Source organism: Cyanistes caeruleus, chromosome 32 (assembly GCF_971803275.1).
Source record: "Cyanistes caeruleus chromosome 32, bCyaCae1.hap1.1, whole genome shotgun sequence".
Classification (NCBI taxonomy): domain Eukaryota; kingdom Metazoa; phylum Chordata; class Aves; order Passeriformes; family Paridae; genus Cyanistes; species Cyanistes caeruleus.
Window position 1 is genome coordinate 2290983 of NC_141733.1, and position 17347 is coordinate 2308329.

General features: G+C 63.1%; 2 protein-coding genes across 6 annotated transcripts; one reads left to right on the forward strand and one right to left on the reverse strand.

Moving 5' to 3' along the window:
• Window positions 1-1921: 1921 nt before the first annotated feature.
• Window positions 1922-5348, forward strand: LOC111940586 (forkhead box protein J1-like). Of its 2 annotated transcripts, XM_086870326.1 has the most exons (4): window positions 1922-2321; window positions 3149-3177; window positions 3340-3690; window positions 3814-5348. In XM_086870326.1, exons 1-4 carry the CDS (start codon window positions 2279-2281, stop codon window positions 4633-4635), a joined length of 1245 nt encoding a protein of 414 aa, XP_086726452.1. In that variant the 5' UTR covers window positions 1922-2278; the 3' UTR covers window positions 4636-5348. The 2 variants fall into 2 exon arrangements, with proteins under 2 accessions (XP_086726452.1, XP_086726453.1); XM_086870327.1 differs by having other exon boundaries at window positions 3149-3690.
• Window positions 5349-8906: 3558 nt separating this feature from the next.
• On the reverse strand, window positions 8907-17102 carry LETMD1 (LETM1 domain containing 1). 4 transcript variants are annotated; one of them, XM_086870403.1, is made up of 10 exons: window positions 16907-17098; window positions 16182-16333; window positions 15897-16012; window positions 13864-13946; window positions 11960-12146; window positions 11770-11871; window positions 11248-11400; window positions 10930-11026; window positions 10135-10221; window positions 8907-10091 (listed from the first exon to the last, which is right to left on the reverse strand). In XM_086870403.1, the coding sequence occupies exons 1-9, from the start codon at window positions 17014-17016 to the stop codon at window positions 10151-10153; spliced, it is 1071 nt and encodes a 356-aa protein (XP_086726529.1). In that variant the 5' UTR covers window positions 17017-17098; the 3' UTR covers window positions 8907-10091; window positions 10135-10150. The 4 variants fall into 4 exon arrangements, 3 of the variants coding, with proteins under 3 accessions (XP_086726529.1, XP_086726527.1, XP_086726530.1); XR_015281285.1 differs by lacking the exon at window positions 13864-13946 and having other exon boundaries at window positions 16907-17102; XM_086870401.1 differs by having other exon boundaries at window positions 8907-10221; window positions 16907-17097.
• Between the last annotated feature and the right edge of the window lie 245 nt (window positions 17103-17347).

A 17347-nucleotide genomic window follows, 5' to 3' on the forward strand; every position in this document is an offset into this window, starting at 1 on the left:
CCCAAACTGGGAAATGTCCCAAACTGGGAGCCCAAACTGGGAAATGTCCCAAACTGGGAGCCCAAACTGGGAAATGTCCCAAACTGGGAGCCCAAACTGGGAAATGTCCCAAACTGGGAGCCCCAAACTGGGAAATGTCCCAAACTGGGAGCCCCAAACTGGGAAATGTCCAGTCCTGGGAGCCCCAAACTGGGAAATGTCCCAAACTGGGAGCCCCAAACTGGGAAATGTCCCAAACTGGGAGCCCCAAACTGGGAAATGCCCGGTCCTGGGAGCCCAAACTGGGAAATGTCCCAAACTGGGAGCCCCAAACTGGGAAATGTCCCAAACTGGGAGCCCCAAACTGGGAAATGTCCCAAACTGGGAGCCCAAACTGGGAAATGCCCCAAACTGGGAGCCCCAAACTGGGAAATGTCCCAAACTGGGAGCCCTAAACTGGGAAATGTCCCAAACTGGGAGCCCAAACTGGGAAATGTCCCAAACTGGGAGCCCAAACTGGGAAATGTCCCAAACTGGGAGCCCAAACTGGGAAATGTCCCAAACTGGGAGCCCAAACTGGGAAATGCCCCAAACTGGGAGCCTAAACTGGGAAATGTCCCAAACTGGGAGCCCCAAACTGGGAAATGTCCCAAACTGGGAGCCCCAAACTGGGAAATGTCCAGTCCTGGGAGCCCAAACTGGGAAATGCCCCAAACTGGAAGCCCAAACTGGGAAATGTCCCAAACTGGGAGCCCAAACTGGGAAATGTCCCAAACTGGGAGCCCCAAACTGGGAAATGTCCCAAACTGGGAGCCCAAACTGGGAAATGTCCCAAACTGGGAGCCCAAACTGGGAAATGCCCCAAACTGGGAGCCCCAAACTGGGAAATGTCCCAAACTGGGAGCCCCAAACTGGGAAATGTCCCAAACTGGGAAATGTCCCAAACTGGGAAATGCCCCAAACTGGGAAATGTCCCAAACTGGGAAATGTCCCAAACTGGGAGCCCAAACTGGGAAATGCCCGGTCCTGGGAGCCCAAACTGGGAAATGTCCAGTCCTGGGAGCCCAAACTGGGAAATGTCCCAAACTGGGAGCCCCAAACTGGGAAATGTCCCAAACTGGGAAATGCCCCAAACTGGGAAATGTCCCAAACTGGGAGCCCAAACTGGGAAATGTCCCAAACTGGGAGCCCCAAACTGGGAAATGTCCCAAACTGGGAGCCCCAAACTGGGAAATGTCCAGTCCTGGGAGCCCCAAACTGGGAAATGTCCCAAACTGGGAGCCCAGACTGGGAAATGTCCCAAACTGGGAGCCCAAACTGGGAAATGTCCCAAACTGGGAGCCCAAACTGGGAAATGTCCCAAACTGGGAGCCCAAACTGGGAAATGTCCCAAACTGGGAGCCCCAAACTGGGAAATGTCCCAAACTGGGAGCCCCAAACTGGGAAATGTCCCAAACTGGGAGCCCAAACTGGGAAATGTCCCAAACTGGGAAATGTCCCAAACTGGGAGCCCCAAACTGGGAAATGTCCCAAACTGGGAGCCCCAAACTGGGAAATGCCCGGTCCTGGGAGCCCCAAACTGGGAAATGCCCGGTCCTGGGAGCCCCAAACTGGGAAATGCCCGGTCCTGGGAGCCCAAACTGGGAAATGTCCCAAACTGGGAGCCCCAAACTGGGAAATGTCCCAAACTGGGAGCCCCAAACTGGGAAATGTCCCAAACTGGGAGCCCCAAACTGGGAAATGTCCAGTCCTGGGAGCCCAAACTGGGAAATGCCCCAAACTGGGAGCCCCAAACTGGGAAATGTCCAGTCCTGGGAGCCCAAACTGGGAAATGCCCCAAACTGGGAGCCCCAAACTGGGAAATACCCGGTCCTGGGAGCCACCCTGAGCTCCAAACGAGGCTCGCCCCCACGAGCCCCCCGTTCCAAACGGGGCGGTGCCGGTTCCCGGGAGCCCCTCGAGCCCGTTCCAAACGGGGCCGTGCCGGTTCCGGGGAGCCCCTCGAGCCCGTTCCAAACGGGGCGGTGCCGGTTCCGGGGAGCCCCTCGAGCCCGTTCCAAACGGGGCCGGTGCCGGTTCCCGGGAGCCCCTCGAGCCCGTTCCAAACGGCCGCGTCCGCTCGTGCCGGGGGCTCCGCTGCGCTCCCGCAGCCGCAGCCGGAGCAGCAGCAGCCGCAGCGCTCCCGCTCCTCGCTGTCTCTCGCTGTTTCTCTCTTTCTCCCGGCCCCAAAGCCGCGTTCCGCCCTCGCAGCCGCGCTCCGGAGCCGGGCCCTGCCCCGAGGCTGAAGCTCGCTCCGAGGATGCTGTGCCTGGGATCGCCCCCGGAGCTCGCACCTGAACCGGGTCGGTTTTGGGGACCGGGGGAAGGGAAAAAGGGAAACAGCATCAAAGCGAAGGATGTTGGTGGCCGGGACGGGCCAGGATGGACGGGAGGGGATGGGATTTTAGGCTCTTTAGGGTGGAGGTGTTGGACCCCGAGACCCTCGTCCTGTTACCCGTGACAGGAGTGAGAAACAAACTCTGTCGGTGGCAGGGCAGGGCTGGATTTGTGTTATTTGAGGGTGGGGAGGGGACGTTGAGTTCTTTCTATGCCCAAAACCCCGCCGGGCAGTGCCAGCTCTGCGGGCCGTGGGCACGGGGCTCACCGGGAGCTTCCCCGAGAATCACCGGGAGCTTCCCCCGGGGCTCACCGGGAGTTTCCCCCGGGCTCACCGGGAGCTTCCCCCAGGCTCACCGGGACCTTCCCCGAGAATCACCGGGAGCTTCCCCGAGAATCACCGGGAGTTTCCCCCGGGCTCACCGGGAGTTTCCCCCGGGCTCACCGGGAGTTTCCCCGGGGCTCACCGGGAGTTTCCCCGGGGCTCACCGGGAGTTTCCCCCGGGCTCAGCGGGAGTTTCCCCGGGGCTCACCGGGAGCTTCCCCGGGGCTCAGGGCTGCTGAAGCCCCCCGGGGCTCACCGGGAGCTTCCCCGGGGCTCAGGGCTGCTGAAGCCCCCCGGGGCTCACCGGGAGCTTCCCCGGGGCTCAGGGCTGCTGAAGCCCCCCGGGGCAGGTGTCACGGCTCCCGTTCCCAGCGCCCCAGGGATGGGTCTCACCCAGGCTCAGCCCTGTGCGGGTGCCAGGCGGTGGCTGCAGAACCTCAACCCTTTCTTTGTCTGTCCTTCCTGCAGCTCCTGCCCCGTCCGTGGAGTCCCTTGAGGTGAGCTCTGCCCAGAGCCAGGCCATGCTGTGCTCCAGCCCCGGGCTCGGAGCTCAGGGACAGCCGGGCTCCGGCGAGGAGCAGCAGCGTGCCGGCGAGCCAGACCTGATGTGGCTGGCCAACCTCACGGGTGCCCACATCGGCTTGGCCCCGATCCCCCAGGACCCCGAGGATCGCTGCAGCATCTGGGAGAATCTGGTGAGCCTGGTGGATTTCCAGTGCCCGGGATTTCCCCTGACCTCGGAGGAGCTCTGCCACTACATCGACATTCCCCGCGCTCCGTCCTCCGCCGCCCGCTCGGTGCCCGTGACCCTGCCCCAGGCCTGGAGCCCTCCGCTCCCGGAGGACATCGACTACAAAACCAACCCGCACGTCAGGCCGCCCTACTCCTACGCCACCCTCATCTGCATGGCCATGGAAGCCAGCGAGAAGCCCAAGCTCACCCTGGCAGACATCTGCAAGTGGATCAGGGACAACTTCAGCTATTTCCGCCGTGCTCACCCCAGCTGGCAGGTAGGAGCAGCTCTGGAGCCCTCGCTGGGCTGCCCAGGGCTCTTGGCACAGCTCGGGCCCCTGGCCGTGCTGGGTGACACCGGCAGGACTTTAGGGCTTGGGTTTGTTCTCTTTTGCATCCAGAGCGCCATCCGGCACAACCTGTGCATCAACAAGCGCTTCGTCAAGGTGCCCCGCGAGAAGGGCGAGCCGGGCAGAGGCGCCTTCTGGAAGCTTCACCCCCAGTACTCCGAGTGGCTCAAGGACAGCACCTTCAAAGGGGGCAGAGCTCTTGCAGAGCACATCCCACCAGCCTCGGGCAGAAGAGCCCAGCCAGGAGCGCAGAGCGTTCCCAGCCCGGCAGCCTCGGCCTGCAGCTCCCAGAACAGCCTGGAGGTCGGCACGGAGCTGCAGCAGCTGCTGCAGGAGTTTGAGGACTTTGAAAGCAGCCAGAAGCCGGATCCCGTGGAGAACCAAGAGGCGCAGCAGAGCGAGCAGCCCTGGCCCACACCACCGGCTGAGGCCTCTCGTGTTCCCAGCTGTGAATCGGAGAGCCAGGAGGAGCCGGGCGAGCTGACCGAGCTGAAGGGTTTCACCGACTGGGAAGCTCTGCTCGGCCCCTTCCTGGAGCCAGGAGACTTCTCTGCTCCTGAGCAGCTGCAGCTCTCACCTTCCAGCCAGCCCGGAACCTTCCCCCTGGGCTCACCCAGTGCAGAGGGGCAGCTCCTGGGCTGGCCCCAAGAGCAGCAGCAAATCCTCCCCGAGCCCAGCTCCACCCAGCTGGGCTTGGATGAAGCCCTGGCGGCCACGGCTTTCCTGGAGGCTGCCTGGAACGAGGAGATCGAGGAGATCCTCTCCAACAACATTTCCGTGGAGCAGGGGGCTGAAAACATCCAGGCCTCTTTGCCTGATGGGGATCTCATAGATTGGGACCCTCTGGCCCACTTAGATCTAATAGAGATTTAATAATAATAATAATAATAATAGAGACAGGAGATTAGATTAGATTAGATTAGATTAGATTAGATTAGATTAGATTAGATCAGATCAGATTAGATTTAGGAGGGGCTTTGGGGGTGGGTGTAGATGGTTTTATGGATGAGGTTTCTTTTTGCTCTGTTCTGTTTTTTGCTTGGGGAATGATGTAGATGGTAGATGATCGATAGATGATCGATAGGTGATTTATGGGTGGTTTATAGATGATAGATAGGTGATTGATAGATGATTGATAGATGATAGGTGACTGATAGATTGATAGATGATAGATTATAGGTGGTAGATGATAGATGAGTGATAAATGATAAATTATAAACGATAGATGATTGATAGATGATAGATTTGAGATGATAGGTGATAGGTGATAGATGACTAAATTAAATTAGATGAGATCAGATTAGATGGACTTTGGGGGGGTTTTGGGGTGGGTGTAGATGGTTTTTGGGGTGGGTGTAGATGGTTTTGGGGTGGGTGTAGATGGTTTTTGGGGTGGGTGTAGATGGTTTTGGGGGTGGGTGTAGATGGTTTTATGGACGAAGTTTCCTTTTGCTGCTTTCTGTTCTGTTTTTTGCTTGGGGAATGATGTTGAAGAACCTCACAGATACTTGGTTAATTTGATATTTTTCATTTTATTAATAATTTTTAAGAGATAGAATAAAAAAATAAAGTTGATAAGAACTGCATTGGGAGTGTGCTGTAACTGCTGAGCAGGTTTTTTCCAGCATTCCTCATCTCCAAAATGTGCTGCCAGTGGGGCTTTGTTCCAATGGCAGAATTCCAGGAGAGCCCCTGCCCAGGGAGCCCAACCAGGAGTGCTCAGCCTTGAGCTGAGGAAGGAGAATCATTATTCCCCCTGATTTAAAATCCGCTTAAAATTAAATTAAATTAAATTAAAATTGCACAAGAGAGGAGGAGAAAGAGGATGGTGGGAACCCCCTGGAGAGCAGCTCCTGGTGCCTGGGGAGATGAGGGGAGCAGAACCAGGAGGATGCAGGGAGGGATGGGAGAGGATCAGGTGCTGCTGCTTTCAGCAAAGCCTCGACACGAATCTCTCTCGGTACCTCTGCCCCCGTGCCCACCCGGTTTCGGGGCTCCCGGTGCCCACCCGGTATCGGGGTCCCGGTGCCCACCCGGTATCGGGGTCCCCCGTGCCCACCCGGTATCGGGATCCCCCGTGCCCACCCGGTATCGGGGTCCCCGTTCCCACCCGGTATCGGGGTCCCGGTGCCCACCCGGTATCGGGGTCCCGGTGCCCACCCGGTATCGGGGCTCCCGGTGCCCACCCGGTATCGGGGTCCCGGTGCCCACCCGGTATCGGGGTCCCGGTGCCCACCCGGTATCGGGATCCCCCGTTCCCACCCGGTATCGGGGTCCCGGTGCCCACCCGGTATCGGGATCCCCCGTGCCCACCCGGTATCGGGATCCCCCGTGCCCACCCGGTATCGGGGTCCCCGTGCCCACCCGGTATCGGGGTCCCCCGTGCCCACCCGGTATCGGGGTCCCCGTGCCCACCCGGTATCGGGATCCCCCGTGCCCACCCGGTATCGGGGCTCCCGTGCCCACCCGGTTTCGGGGCTCCCGGTGCCCACCCGGTATCGGGGTCCCCGTTCCCACCCAGTATCGGGGTCCCCGTTCCCACCCGGTATCGGGGTCCCGGTGCCCACCCGGTATCGGGGTCCCGGTGCCCACCCGGTATCGGGGCTCCCGTGCCCACCCGGTATCGGGGCTCCCGTGCCCACCCGGTACCGGGGCTCCCGGTGCCCACCCGGTATCGGGGTCCCGGTGCCCACCCGGTATCGGGGTCCTCTGTGCCCACCCGGTATCGGGGCTCCCGGTGCCCACCCGGTATCGGGGTCCCCCGTGCCCACCCGGTATCGGGGCTCCCGTGCCCACCCGGTATCGGGGTCCCCCGTGCCCACCCGGTATCGGGGTCCCCGTGCCCACCCGGTATCGGGGTCCCCCGTACCCACCCGGTATCGGAGCTCCCGTGCCCACCCGGTATCGGGGCTCCCGTGCCCACCCGGTATCGGGGCTCCCGGTGCCCACCCGGTATCGGGGTCCCCCGTGTCCACCCGGTATCGGGGTCCCCGTGCCCAGCCGGTATCGGGGTCCCCGTGCCCAGCCGGTATCGGGGTCCCCGTGCCCAGCCGGTATCGGGATCCCGGTGCCCACCCGGTATCGGGGTCCCCGTGCCCACCCGTGCCCGCTGCCGCCGGGGGGGTTTCCAGGAGCCGGTGCCACTCTCGGGGTCCCGGTACCGCTCCCAGGAGCCCAAAAGCTGCAGGGGGGGCCCAGCCGGTACCGGGGGGGGGCTCCCGGTGTCTCCCGTCCGTGGTGGGCTCCGGGGGGGGCACCTGGGGAGGGCAGGACCTGAACTGGATGGGGCACACGGGCAGTGCCCCCTCTGCCCCCCCCGGCCCCTCCTGCCCCGTCCCCCGCCCCCAATTCCTCGCAGCAGCTCGGTCCCCCCAAATTCTCCCCGCCCCCACTTCCTCCGCTGCCCCGGGGAGCGGGAAACGGCGGGGGGGGCACTGGGGGGGCAGGGGTGACATTGGGGAATGGGGGTGCAGGAGGGTGCCAAGGGCGGGGGGGCTCCAAGGGGAGCGGGTCGGGGGGCACGGGGGGTCCGAGGGGTCCCCCCAGTCTCCCCAGTGACCCCAGTGACCCCAGTGTCCTGCTGGGACCGGCGGGGGGGGGGGGGGGGAAGGGGGGGCTCTGCCCGGCTGCTGCTGAGGGGGGCACCTGGGGGGACACTCGGGACCTCCCGTGAGCAGCACCGGACACCCCCGGGCCGGGGGGCAGAGGGAAGTGCACCCACCCACCCAAAATAACGCTCTGTGCAGCGGCTGGGAGCACAGCCAGCCCCAGCCCCGGGCTCCAGCGTCCCCAGTGTCCCCAGTGCTCCCAGTGTCCCCAGAGTCCCCAGTGCTCCCAGCGTCCCCAGTGTTCCCAGTGCTCCCAGTGCGCCCAGTGTCCCCAGTGCTCCCAGCGTCCCCAGTGCTCCCAGTGCTCCCAGTGTCCCCAGTGCTCCCAGTGTCCCCAGTGCTCCCAGTGTCCCCAGTGACCCCAGTGTCCCCAGTGCTCCCAGTGTCCCCAGTGCTCCCAGTGTCCCCAGTGCTCCCAGTGTCCCCATTGTTCCCAGTGTTCCCAGTGTCCCCATTGTTCCCAGCGTCCCCAGTGTCCCCAGTGCTCCCAGTGTCCCCAGCGTCCCCAGTGCTCCCAGCGTCCCCAGTGCTCCCAGTGTCCCCATTGTTCCCAGTGTTCCCAGTGCTCCCAGTGTCCCCATTGTTCCCAGTGTTCCCAGTGCTCCCAGTGTCCCCATTGTTCCCAGTGCATCCCCAGTGCTCCCAGTGTCCCCATTGTTCCCAGTGTCCCCAGTGTCCCCAGTGCTCCCAGCGTCCCCAGTGTCCCCAGTGCTCCCAGTGTCCCCAGTGCTCCCAGTGTCCCCAGTGTTCCCAGTGACCCCAGTGCTCCCAGCGTCCCCAGTGTCCCCAGTGCCCGCTGTGTCCCCAGTGCGTCCCCAGTGTCCCCAGTGTTCCCAGTGTCCCCAGCCCCCAGTGCCCGCTGTGTCCCCAGTGCGTCCCCAGTGACCCCAGTGCTCCCAGTGTCCCCAGTGTCCCCAGTGCCCGCTGTGTCCCCGTGGTCCCCAGCCTTTTGCATCCCTCACGGGCGCTTCCGAGCCCTGTGCCCCCAAAGGTGCCCCCAAAGGTGCCCCCAGCCCCAGTGTGCCCCCAGCCCAGCACCCAGCAGGAACAAGGACACCTCACCCCCACAGCCGGAGTGACCCCAGGATGCGGTGACACGGGACTGGGGGTGACAAAGGGCTGGGGGTGACAACAGGATTGAGGGTGACACAGGATTGAGGGTGACAAAGGGCTGAGGGGTGACACAGAGCAGGAGGGTGACACAGGATTGAGGGTGACACAGGATTGAGGGTGACACAGGATTGAGGGTGACACGGGACTGGGGGTGACACGGGATTGAGGGGTGACACGGAGCAGGGGGGTGACACAGGATTGAGGGTGACACGGGACTGGGGGTGACACGGGGGTGACAGTCCCTCTGTTCCTGTATTCCCCCCCCCCAGATCCCCTGCTCCCCCATCCCCGTGTCCTGGAGGGGGTGACTCCTGATCTGACCCCAGATGGAGCCTCATGGTGCTTCCCCAAAAGACAAAACCTACCAGGATTTATTCTGCTTTCACCCATATTTCAGTGTTACTGCTGCGACCCAAGGGTATCTTTGCATTTTAATATCATTTTTATTGGATTTAATCCACACAAACACCAGATCCTGGTTGATGCTGGTGCTTGACTCCCCCTGCCTCCCAAAATCCAGATGTTTCCTTCAACTCCTCCAAGCTCCCATCGGATTTTTCATTTTTACTTTCCCTAACTTCGTGAATCCAAAGCTTCTCCTCAATATTATCTTTTTTTCCCAGCTGTGCCCACCCTTTTTCCTGAATAATGCTCTGTTTCAGTGGAATATTTAAGTGGAGAAAGAGAACAAATGGGTAAATTAGATGTGAGCTGTGGCTGAAAATGGGTTAAACACCCCCCAGTGGTGAATTCCTCAAGGGGGAGGCTCCGAAATTCACAGAAACCAGCAGGAAGTGGTGAGGAAGGGGGACGGTTCCTACCCCTTTATACCCCAAATACGCTTCAGAAGGGAAACTTTGCAGGTGTCCCCTTGCCCCGTGACCCCTCGAGGGGGCACAGAGCCACCGAGGGCCCCCCCAAAGTCACTGCAGCCACCAATTCCTTGGGCTTCGATAAAGCTCCCAAGTTTGGGGTGAATTCACTTTGCCAGCAGGAATTCCCCGTGCAGGGCAGGGCTGGGGTTTAACCCTCCAAGTCCCTGGAGTGGGAAATGAAGGGTTAAGGGGCTTCAAGGAGGCTGAATTTGGGGGGTGCAGTCCTGGGACCCCCCACTCGGCCCTTCCCACCACCCCCAGCCCCGAACCACCTGCTGCAGCCAAGGGCAGCGCCCTGCAGAGCTCTCAGGAGGGGCCCACGGGGATCTGGGAGGCTCCAGGGAGGAATTCCAGGGCTCACCTCAACCCCTGAGCGCGGGGTGTGACATTTAAGACTGTGCAGAAGAGAAAAGAAACAGAGGAAACCCCTCCAGCAAGGAGTCCCAGCCCCCCAATCCCATGGGCAGCGTGGATCCCACAGGAGCATCCCAGGGCAGGGAGCAGCTCTGTCCCTTAACGAGATGCAGTTAATTACTGGAACAACCTCTCCTGGCTGTGCTCGGCCTCACAGCCGCCACTGAGGGCTCCAAGGGGAGGGAACGGCCAGCACAGCTCAGCCAGAGCCGAGCTTTGGGCTGGGAATCACAAGGCTGAGGTGAGGGACACGCAGCTGCCACCCCTCCGTCCGGCAGGGCTCGGGGCAGGGCTGTCACTCCGGGGGCCGGGGCTGTCACTCCGGGGGCCGGGGCTGTCACTCCAGGGGCCGGGGCTGTCACTCCGGGGGCAGGGCTGTCACTCCGGGGGCCGGCTGCAGTTGAGGGACAGCAGGACCATGCTGTGGGCCAGCAGAGAGGCTTCCGAGGCTGCAACGGCACAGGAGCAGGGTAAGAGATGGGGCAGGCACTGGGCAGACTGGGAGGGCTGGGACTGGCATGGGAGTGGCACTGGGGACACTGGGGTGGCCACTGGGGGTGCTGGGGTGGGCACTGAGGACATTGGGGTGGGCACTAGGGGACACTGGGGGTGCTGGGGTGGGCACTGGGGGACACTGGGGAGGGCACTGGGGGTGCTGGGGTGGGCACTGGGGGACACTGGGGTGGGCACAGGGGACACTGGGGGTGCTGGGGTGGGCACTGGGGGACACTGGGGAGGGCACTGGGGGTGCTGGGGTGGGCACTGGGGGACACTGGGGTGGGCACAGGGGACACTGGGGGCGCTGGAGTGGGCACTGGGGGACACTGGGGGCGCTGGGGTGGGCACTGGGGGGTTTCGGGGTGGACTGGGCAGCACTGGGATAGGAACGTGGCAGGTTGGGAACACGGGGATGGGCATGGGGGGAGCACAGGGCTCCTGGTCCCACATTTCCATCCCTCTCCTGTTTTCCTCTCCTTGGAGCTGCAGTCTGCCACCAGAGATCTGCAGGACAGGGACACCCGGGCACAGGCTCTGTACAGAACCCTGTGTGAACCCAGATGGGGACAGAATCCCCCCCAGCAGCCCAGAACCCCCCAGGAGTGACACTCCCTGTGCCTGGAGAAGGATTTTGGCTGTGGCTCCCCTCTCGGAGGTACCTTGGAGCTCACAGGAGAGCCTGAGCCACTGCTCCAGCCACGCCCGGCACTCGGCCTGGCCCAGGTGAGTGGAGTTCAGCCCCCGCAGGTAACAGGCCTGGGGAGACAGACACGGGCAGGGATGGACACACAGAGCTCCAGCACCACACCAGGATCCCCCTCAAGGAGGGGAAGAGAAGTGAGGAACTCCTCACACATCCCAGCGTGGAAAACATTCCCACAAGAGAGCAACCTCGCGCCCCGAGGCCGTGCTGGTGACACCTGAGGTGACACCTGAGGTGACACAAGGCCAGGCCAGGTGTGCTGAGGTGTCCTCACCGCTCGCAGCTCCTCCTCTGAGAGCTGCCCCAGGCCCAGCTGCAGCAGGGCACGGTCCAGGTGTCGGATCTCCAGGACGTGGCTCCGCAGCCGGTGCCGCAGGAAAAAGGCCGGTAAATGTGGGGTCAGGAACAGCACCTGGCTCAGGGCTCTCTGGGGAGGACAAGGAAGGCACCTGGGACATGTCCAAGCCCTCCCAGGACAGGCCTGGGACCCATTCAGGCACTCCCATGTGCCTCCAAGTCCCGTCCAACCTGGCCTCAAACACTTCCAGGGATGGGGAATTCCCTCCCAGTGCATTCCCACCCTCACAGGGAGGAATTCCTTCCCCAGATCCTCCTCTGGATTTATCCTCAGCGGCTCCACATCCTTCTAATGTTGGGGACCCCACAGTTGGAGGCAGCACTGCAGGTGGGGTCTCACCTGAGCCCCCCTCACCTGCTGTGGGGATGAGCCCAGGACCCCCTGCAGCTCTTCAGCTGCATCTGGAGTGCTTTTGGGACACGCCTGAGCTGAACTCACCACATGATCCACCTGGAGCCTGTTCAGCGCCAGCACAGACCCAGAGAACAAACTCCTCACGGCCAAGAGCTGGGCCAGCTGTGGCCGAGCACCTCCCTCCACCTGCAGGAGCCCCAGGGGCGCGGGTGACACCTCTGACAGGTGACAGCACCTCCCCAGCGCCCAGGGGTGGCAGCAGGAGGGGACAGACCTGGGCACAGAGCTGCTGCAGGAGCTGGCGGGGCTGGGGCTCGGGCAGGGAGCGCGCTGCCAGCGCCAGGCTCCGCAGCACGTCCCGGTACGAGTCCCTGCGGATGCAGTCGTACGCGTCCAGGAACTCCAGCTGCTGCTTGGGCGTCCAGAAGTAACGGATCAGGAGCTGCCGGGGGAAGAAATACCTGGGAAGAGGCAGGAGATGGGATCAGGGAGGGAATGGCAGCTCAGGCGGGCTCCAGGCTGCGGGAAGAGGCCAAGGGGCAGCACAGTTTAAGCCAGGAGCTGCTGGGGATCGTTCCCAAAGGAATTGGGGAATCCTCAAGGCTGGAGAAGTCTGTGGTCACCAAGCCCAGCACTGCCAAGGCCACCACTGACCATGTCCCCAAGTGCCACATGCACACAGCTGTGAAATCCCACCCTCCCAGGAATGGGGATCCCCCCTGTCCCTGGCAGCCTGTGCCAAGACAGGATTGCCTTTTCCATGAGGAAGTTTCCCAAAAATCCAACCTAAAGCTCCCCTCAAGGCTATTTCCTCTGGTCCTGGCACCTGGGAGCAGAGCCTGACCCCACCTGGCTGCCCTCTCCTGCCAGGGAGCTGTGGAGAGCAAGGAGGTCCCTCCTGAGCCTCCTTTCCTCCCCTCACATCCCCCAGCCTCTCCCAGTGCTCCAGCCCCTTCCCCAGCCCCTTCCCCAGCCCCATTCCCAGCCCCATCCCCAGCCCCATTCCCATTCCCAGCCCCATCCCCATCTCCATTCCCAGCCCCATTCCCAGCTCCATTCCCAGCTCCAGCCCCTTTTCCCCAGCCCCATTCCCAGCTCCATCCCCATTCCCATCCCCAGCCCCAGCTCCATTCCCATCCCCAGCCCCATTCCAATTCCCATTCCCAGCCCCATTCCCCAGCCCCAGCCCATTCCCAGCCCCATTCCCAGCTCCATCCCCAGCTCCATCCCCAGTCCCATTCCCAGCCCCTTCCCCATCCCCAGCTCCATTCCCAGCCCCATTCCCAGCTCCATCCCCAGCTCCATTCCCAGCTCCATTCCCATTCCCCAGCCCCATCCCCAGCCCCAGCCCCATTCCCAGCTCCAGCCCCATTCCCCAGTCCCATCCCCAGCTCCATTCCCAGCCCCATTCCCAGCTCCATCCCCAGCTCCATTCCCAGCTCCATTCCCATTCCCCAGCCCCATCCCCAGCCCCATCCCCAGCCCCAGCTCCATTCCCAGCCCCAGCCCCTCCCTGTCCTGCACTGGGGACCCAAAGCTGTCCCCAGGTCCAGGCTGGGGCCTCAGCCGTGCCCAGCACCGTGGGATGGGCACTGCCCTGGCCCCGTGGCCACGCTGTGGCTGACACAAGCCAGGGGCCTGTGGCCTCCCTGCCCACCTGAGCTCACACCCAGCCCCCCCCCAGGTCCTTTCCTGCTGCTCTCCCCCTGGCCTGGAACATTCCATGGAGCCACGCTGAGCCAAGGGCAGGACCTGCACCTGGCCTGGCCAATCCTCAGCCCCTGGAGCCCACAGAGCCAGCCTGGCCCAGGCTCCTGTGGGGATCTGTCCTCCTGCAGATCCTCATCCCCCAGGGCCCCTCCGAGCTGAGCCCACAGATAACGAATTAACTGAGGCCAGGGGGATGGGCAGAACTGCAAAATCCCAAAAGTTTTTATTTTATTTTTATTATTGTGTATTAATATTTATTAATATTTTTGTTATTATATTAAATATTATTATTATCATTTATTTTATTAAATCATTTGAATTGACCCCACTATTTCTGTGGCTGGGATGCCAGTCCCAGGAGCTGGGATTGCCAGTGCAGCACTCAGCTCCTTACAGAGATTCTCCAAAATTCCCTAAATTTCCATGCAGAGAATTCGGGAAGCAGGGCCCCCAGGGCTCAGTACTCACATCAGGACAATGACCAGGAAGTTGGCAAAGGGGGGGATGGCGATGATCCCGATGGGAATGGCCTTGAGCACGTCCCGGCGGAACTGCCCCAGCAGGAGAGCAGGGAACAGGGTCAGCAGCTCACACCGACCTCCCCAAACTGCCCAAACCTGCCCTAAACTGCCTAAAACTGCCCCAAACCTGCCCGGAACTGCCCCAAACCTGCCCAGAACTGCCCAGAACTGCCCAAACGTGCCCCAAACCTGCCCCAAACCTGCCCGGAACTGCCCCAAACCTGCCCGGAACTGCCCCAAACCTGCCCAGAACTGCCCCAAACTGCCCCAAACCTGCCCGGAACTGCCCGGAACTGCCCCAAACCTGCCCAGAACTGCCCCAAACTGCCCCAACCTGCCCTAAACTGCCCCAAACTGCCCCAAACCTGCCCGGAACTGCCCCAAACCTGCCCAGAACTGCCCAGAACTGCCCCAAACCTGCCCGGAACTGCCCCAAACCTGCCCGGAACTGCCCGGAACTGCCCCAAACCTGCCCGGAACTGCCCCAAACCTGCCCGGAACTGCCCCAAACCTGCCCCAAACCTGCCCAGAACTGCCCCAAACCTGCCCCAAACCTGCCCCAAACCTGCCCCAAACCTGCCCCAAACCTGCCCAGAACTGCCCCAAACCTGCCCAGAACTGCCCCAAACCTGCCCAGAACTGCCTAAAACTGCCCGGAACTGCCCGGAACTGCCCCAAAACTGCCCAAACCTGCCCAGAACTGCCCCAAACCTGCCCAGAACTGCCCCAAACCTGCCCGGAACTGCCCAGAACTGCCCCAAACCTGCCCAGAACTGCCTAAAACTGCCCGGAACTGCCCGGAACTGCCCCAAAACTGCCCAAACCTGCCCAGAACTGCCCCAAACCTGCCCAGAACTGCCCCAAACCTGCCCGGAACTGCCCAGAACTGCCCAAACGTGCCCCAAACCTGCCCAGAACTGCCCAGAACTGCCCCAAACCTGCCCAGAACTGCCCAGAACTGCCCAGAACTGCCCAGAACTGCCCAGAACTGCCCAGAACTGCCCAGAACTGCCTAAAACTGCCCAGAACTGCCCCAAACCTGCCCGGAACTGCCTAAAACTGCCCAGAACTGCCCCAAACCTGCCCGGAACTGCCCCAAACCTGCCCCAAACCTGCCCAGAACTGCCCCAAACCTGCCCAGAACTGCCCCAAACCTGCCCAGAACTGCCCAAACCTGCCCGGAACTGCCCCAAACCTGCCCAGAACTGCCTAAAACTGCCCGGAACTGCCCCAAACCTGCCCAAACCTGCCCAAACCTGCCCAAACCTGCCCGGAACTGCCCAAACCTGCCCAGAACTGCCCAAAACTGCCCAAAACTGCCCAGCCCCGGGCTGGCTGCAGCTCCCAGACTCTGTTCTGAGGCAGGGGAGGTGGCACAGGGGAACTGCAGCACGGGGAGAGGCAGAGGGAGAAGCAGTGGAGGTGGCACAGAGGATCTGCAGCACGGGGAGAGGCACAGGCAGGGGCAGGGGAGGTGGCACAGGGGATTTGCAGCACAGGGAGGCAGTGGAGGTGGCACAGGGGATTTGCAGCACAGGGAGGCACAGGCAGGGACAGGGGAGGTGGCACAGAGGATTTGCAGCACAGGGAGGCACAGGCAGGGACAGGGGAGGTGGCACAGAGGATCTGCAGCACAGGCAGGGGCAGGGGAGGTGGCACAGAGGATCTGCAGCACAGGCAGGGACAGGGGAGGTGGCACAGAGGATTTGCAGCACAGGGAGGCACAGGCAGGGACAGGGGAGGTGGCACAGAGGATCTGCAGCACAGGGAGGCAGGGACAGGGGAGGTGGCACAGAGGATCTGCAGCACAGGGAGGGGCAGGGGAGGTGGCACAGAGGATTTGCAGCACAGGCAGGGGCAGAGGAGGTGGCACAGAGGATTTGCAGCACAGGCAGGGACAGGGGAGGTGGCACAGAGGATCTGCAGCACAGGCAGGGACAGGGGAGGTGGCACAGAGGATCTGCAGCAGCCCCAGCTCACCTGGCGCAGCCGCTCCATCTCCCGGTACGGGAGCTGCTGCGAGCTCAGCCGCTGCTGAGACATCTTGGATTTGATCCTCCTGATCTCCTTGGCCTCCAGGAAAAGCGCCTGGATTCCTGCAGGGCCAGAGCTCCCTCAGGCGCTGATCCCAGCCCGGGCGGTGCAGCCGCTGCCCCCGCTCCAAAATGAGCTCTGGAGAGCGGGACTGTCCCCTCCGCTCCTCCCTCCCGGGACACCCCGCCCTCTCCCGGAGCCGCTTTTCGGGACTCCCCGGCCGGGACTCGCCTGTTTTGAAGGTGCTGTACAGGAGGTAGAACCTGGGGAAGCTCCTCTCCAGGTACCGCTCGTACCTGGCGCTGACCCGCCGGGCTGCGGCGGCCACGGCGGCCACGAGGGCGCGGGAGGCGGCGCGGGAGGAGAGCGAGCGCACCTGGGACCTGCGCGGCTGAGAACGAACCTGAGCCCGCCGGCCCCGCAGCCCCGGCCGCGCCTGAGGCTCCCGGAGAGGCGGAGCGGGAGAACCGGGAGCGCCCCGGGACCGCGGGGATTGAGGGGCCCCGGGGGGGATTGAGGGGCCCCGGGGGGGATTGAGGGGCCCCGGGGGGGGAATTGAGGGGCCCCGGGGGGGGAATTGAGGGGCCCCGGGGGGGGAATTGAGGGGCCCCGGGGGGGGAATTGAGGGGCCCCGGGTGACTCCAGGATTCCTGTGCCGGGTAAGGGAGGGGAACGCGCGGTACCGGGGAGGGAAGGGCGCCGGTGTAATGGAAATGTGCGATAACGGGAGGGGAACGGGCGGGGAACACGGCCAGGACCGGGGGTAACCGGAGAGGACGAGGGGGGTAAAGGGGAAGGGGATTTGGCGGGGGATCACAACTGCGCTCGGTGTTTAGCGGGGGCTGCCGTCGGTGTTGGGAGCGGTCGGGGCTGCGTCAGGAGTTGGGTCTCCCTGAGTGGGGCGTGTCCTGGCCGCTGCTGAGGGACTTGGCTGCCCCGCGGGGGTCCCTGCTCACCTGGACACGCCCAGGGCGAGCTGCAGCTGCATCCGTCCCCGGGGGGGGCTCAGGGCGGCGGGGCCGAGGCGCCAGAGCCCCCCACGGGCCGCCACCCTGGACAGCGCCATCTTGGCGGGTGACAGGCGGCGGTCACGTGGGGCGCTGAGCGCTGATTGGCTGCCGCGCCGGAAGTGCCCGCTGTGCCGGGGGTCCGGGTGGGGCCCGAGCCCGCTCCCTTTCCGTTCCCCCCGCCGGGACCGGGCTCTCCTCAGCCGAACCGGGCCCGCGTTCGGGCCGGCTCCGGCCCCGCTGCCGGTTCTGCCCTGGGACAGTCGGTGACCGCGACCCTGCTCCCGCCTCAACGGGGTTTAAACCCCTTCCCAGCCCTCGGGGGGCCGTGCAAGAGCTGCCGCTGTCCCGGGGCAGGCGGGAGGCCGGGACCCCCCGAGCTCCATCCCG

What these genes read in the sequence shown, in the direction of transcription:
- LOC111940586 (XM_086870327.1), top strand. Translation starts at nt 2,279, where the DNA reads ATGCTGTGCCTGGGATCGCCCCCGGAGCTCGCACCTGAACCGG. An exon ending in GGAGCTCGCACCTGAACCGG is followed by an intron (nt 2,322 to 3,148) that starts GTCGGTTTTGGG and finishes TCCTTCCTGCAG; the next exon opens with CTCCTGCCCCGTCCGTGGAG. An exon ending in GTGCTCACCCCAGCTGGCAG is followed by an intron (nt 3,691 to 3,813) that starts GTAGGAGCAGCT and finishes TTTTGCATCCAG; the next exon opens with AGCGCCATCCGGCACAACCT.
- LETMD1 (XM_086870403.1), bottom strand. Translation starts at nt 17,016, where the DNA reads ATGGCGCTGTCCAGGGTGGCGGCCCGTGGGGGGCTCTGGCGCCTCGGC. An exon ending in AGATGGAGCGGCTGCGCCAG is followed by an intron (nt 13,947 to 15,896) that starts GTGAGCTGGGGC and finishes CTGCTGGGGCAG; the next exon opens with TTCCGCCGGGACGTGCTCAA. An exon ending in CAGAGGAGGAGCTGCGAGCG is followed by an intron (nt 11,027 to 11,247) that starts GTGAGGACACCT and finishes CTGTCTCCCCAG; the next exon opens with GCCTGTTACCTGCGGGGGCT.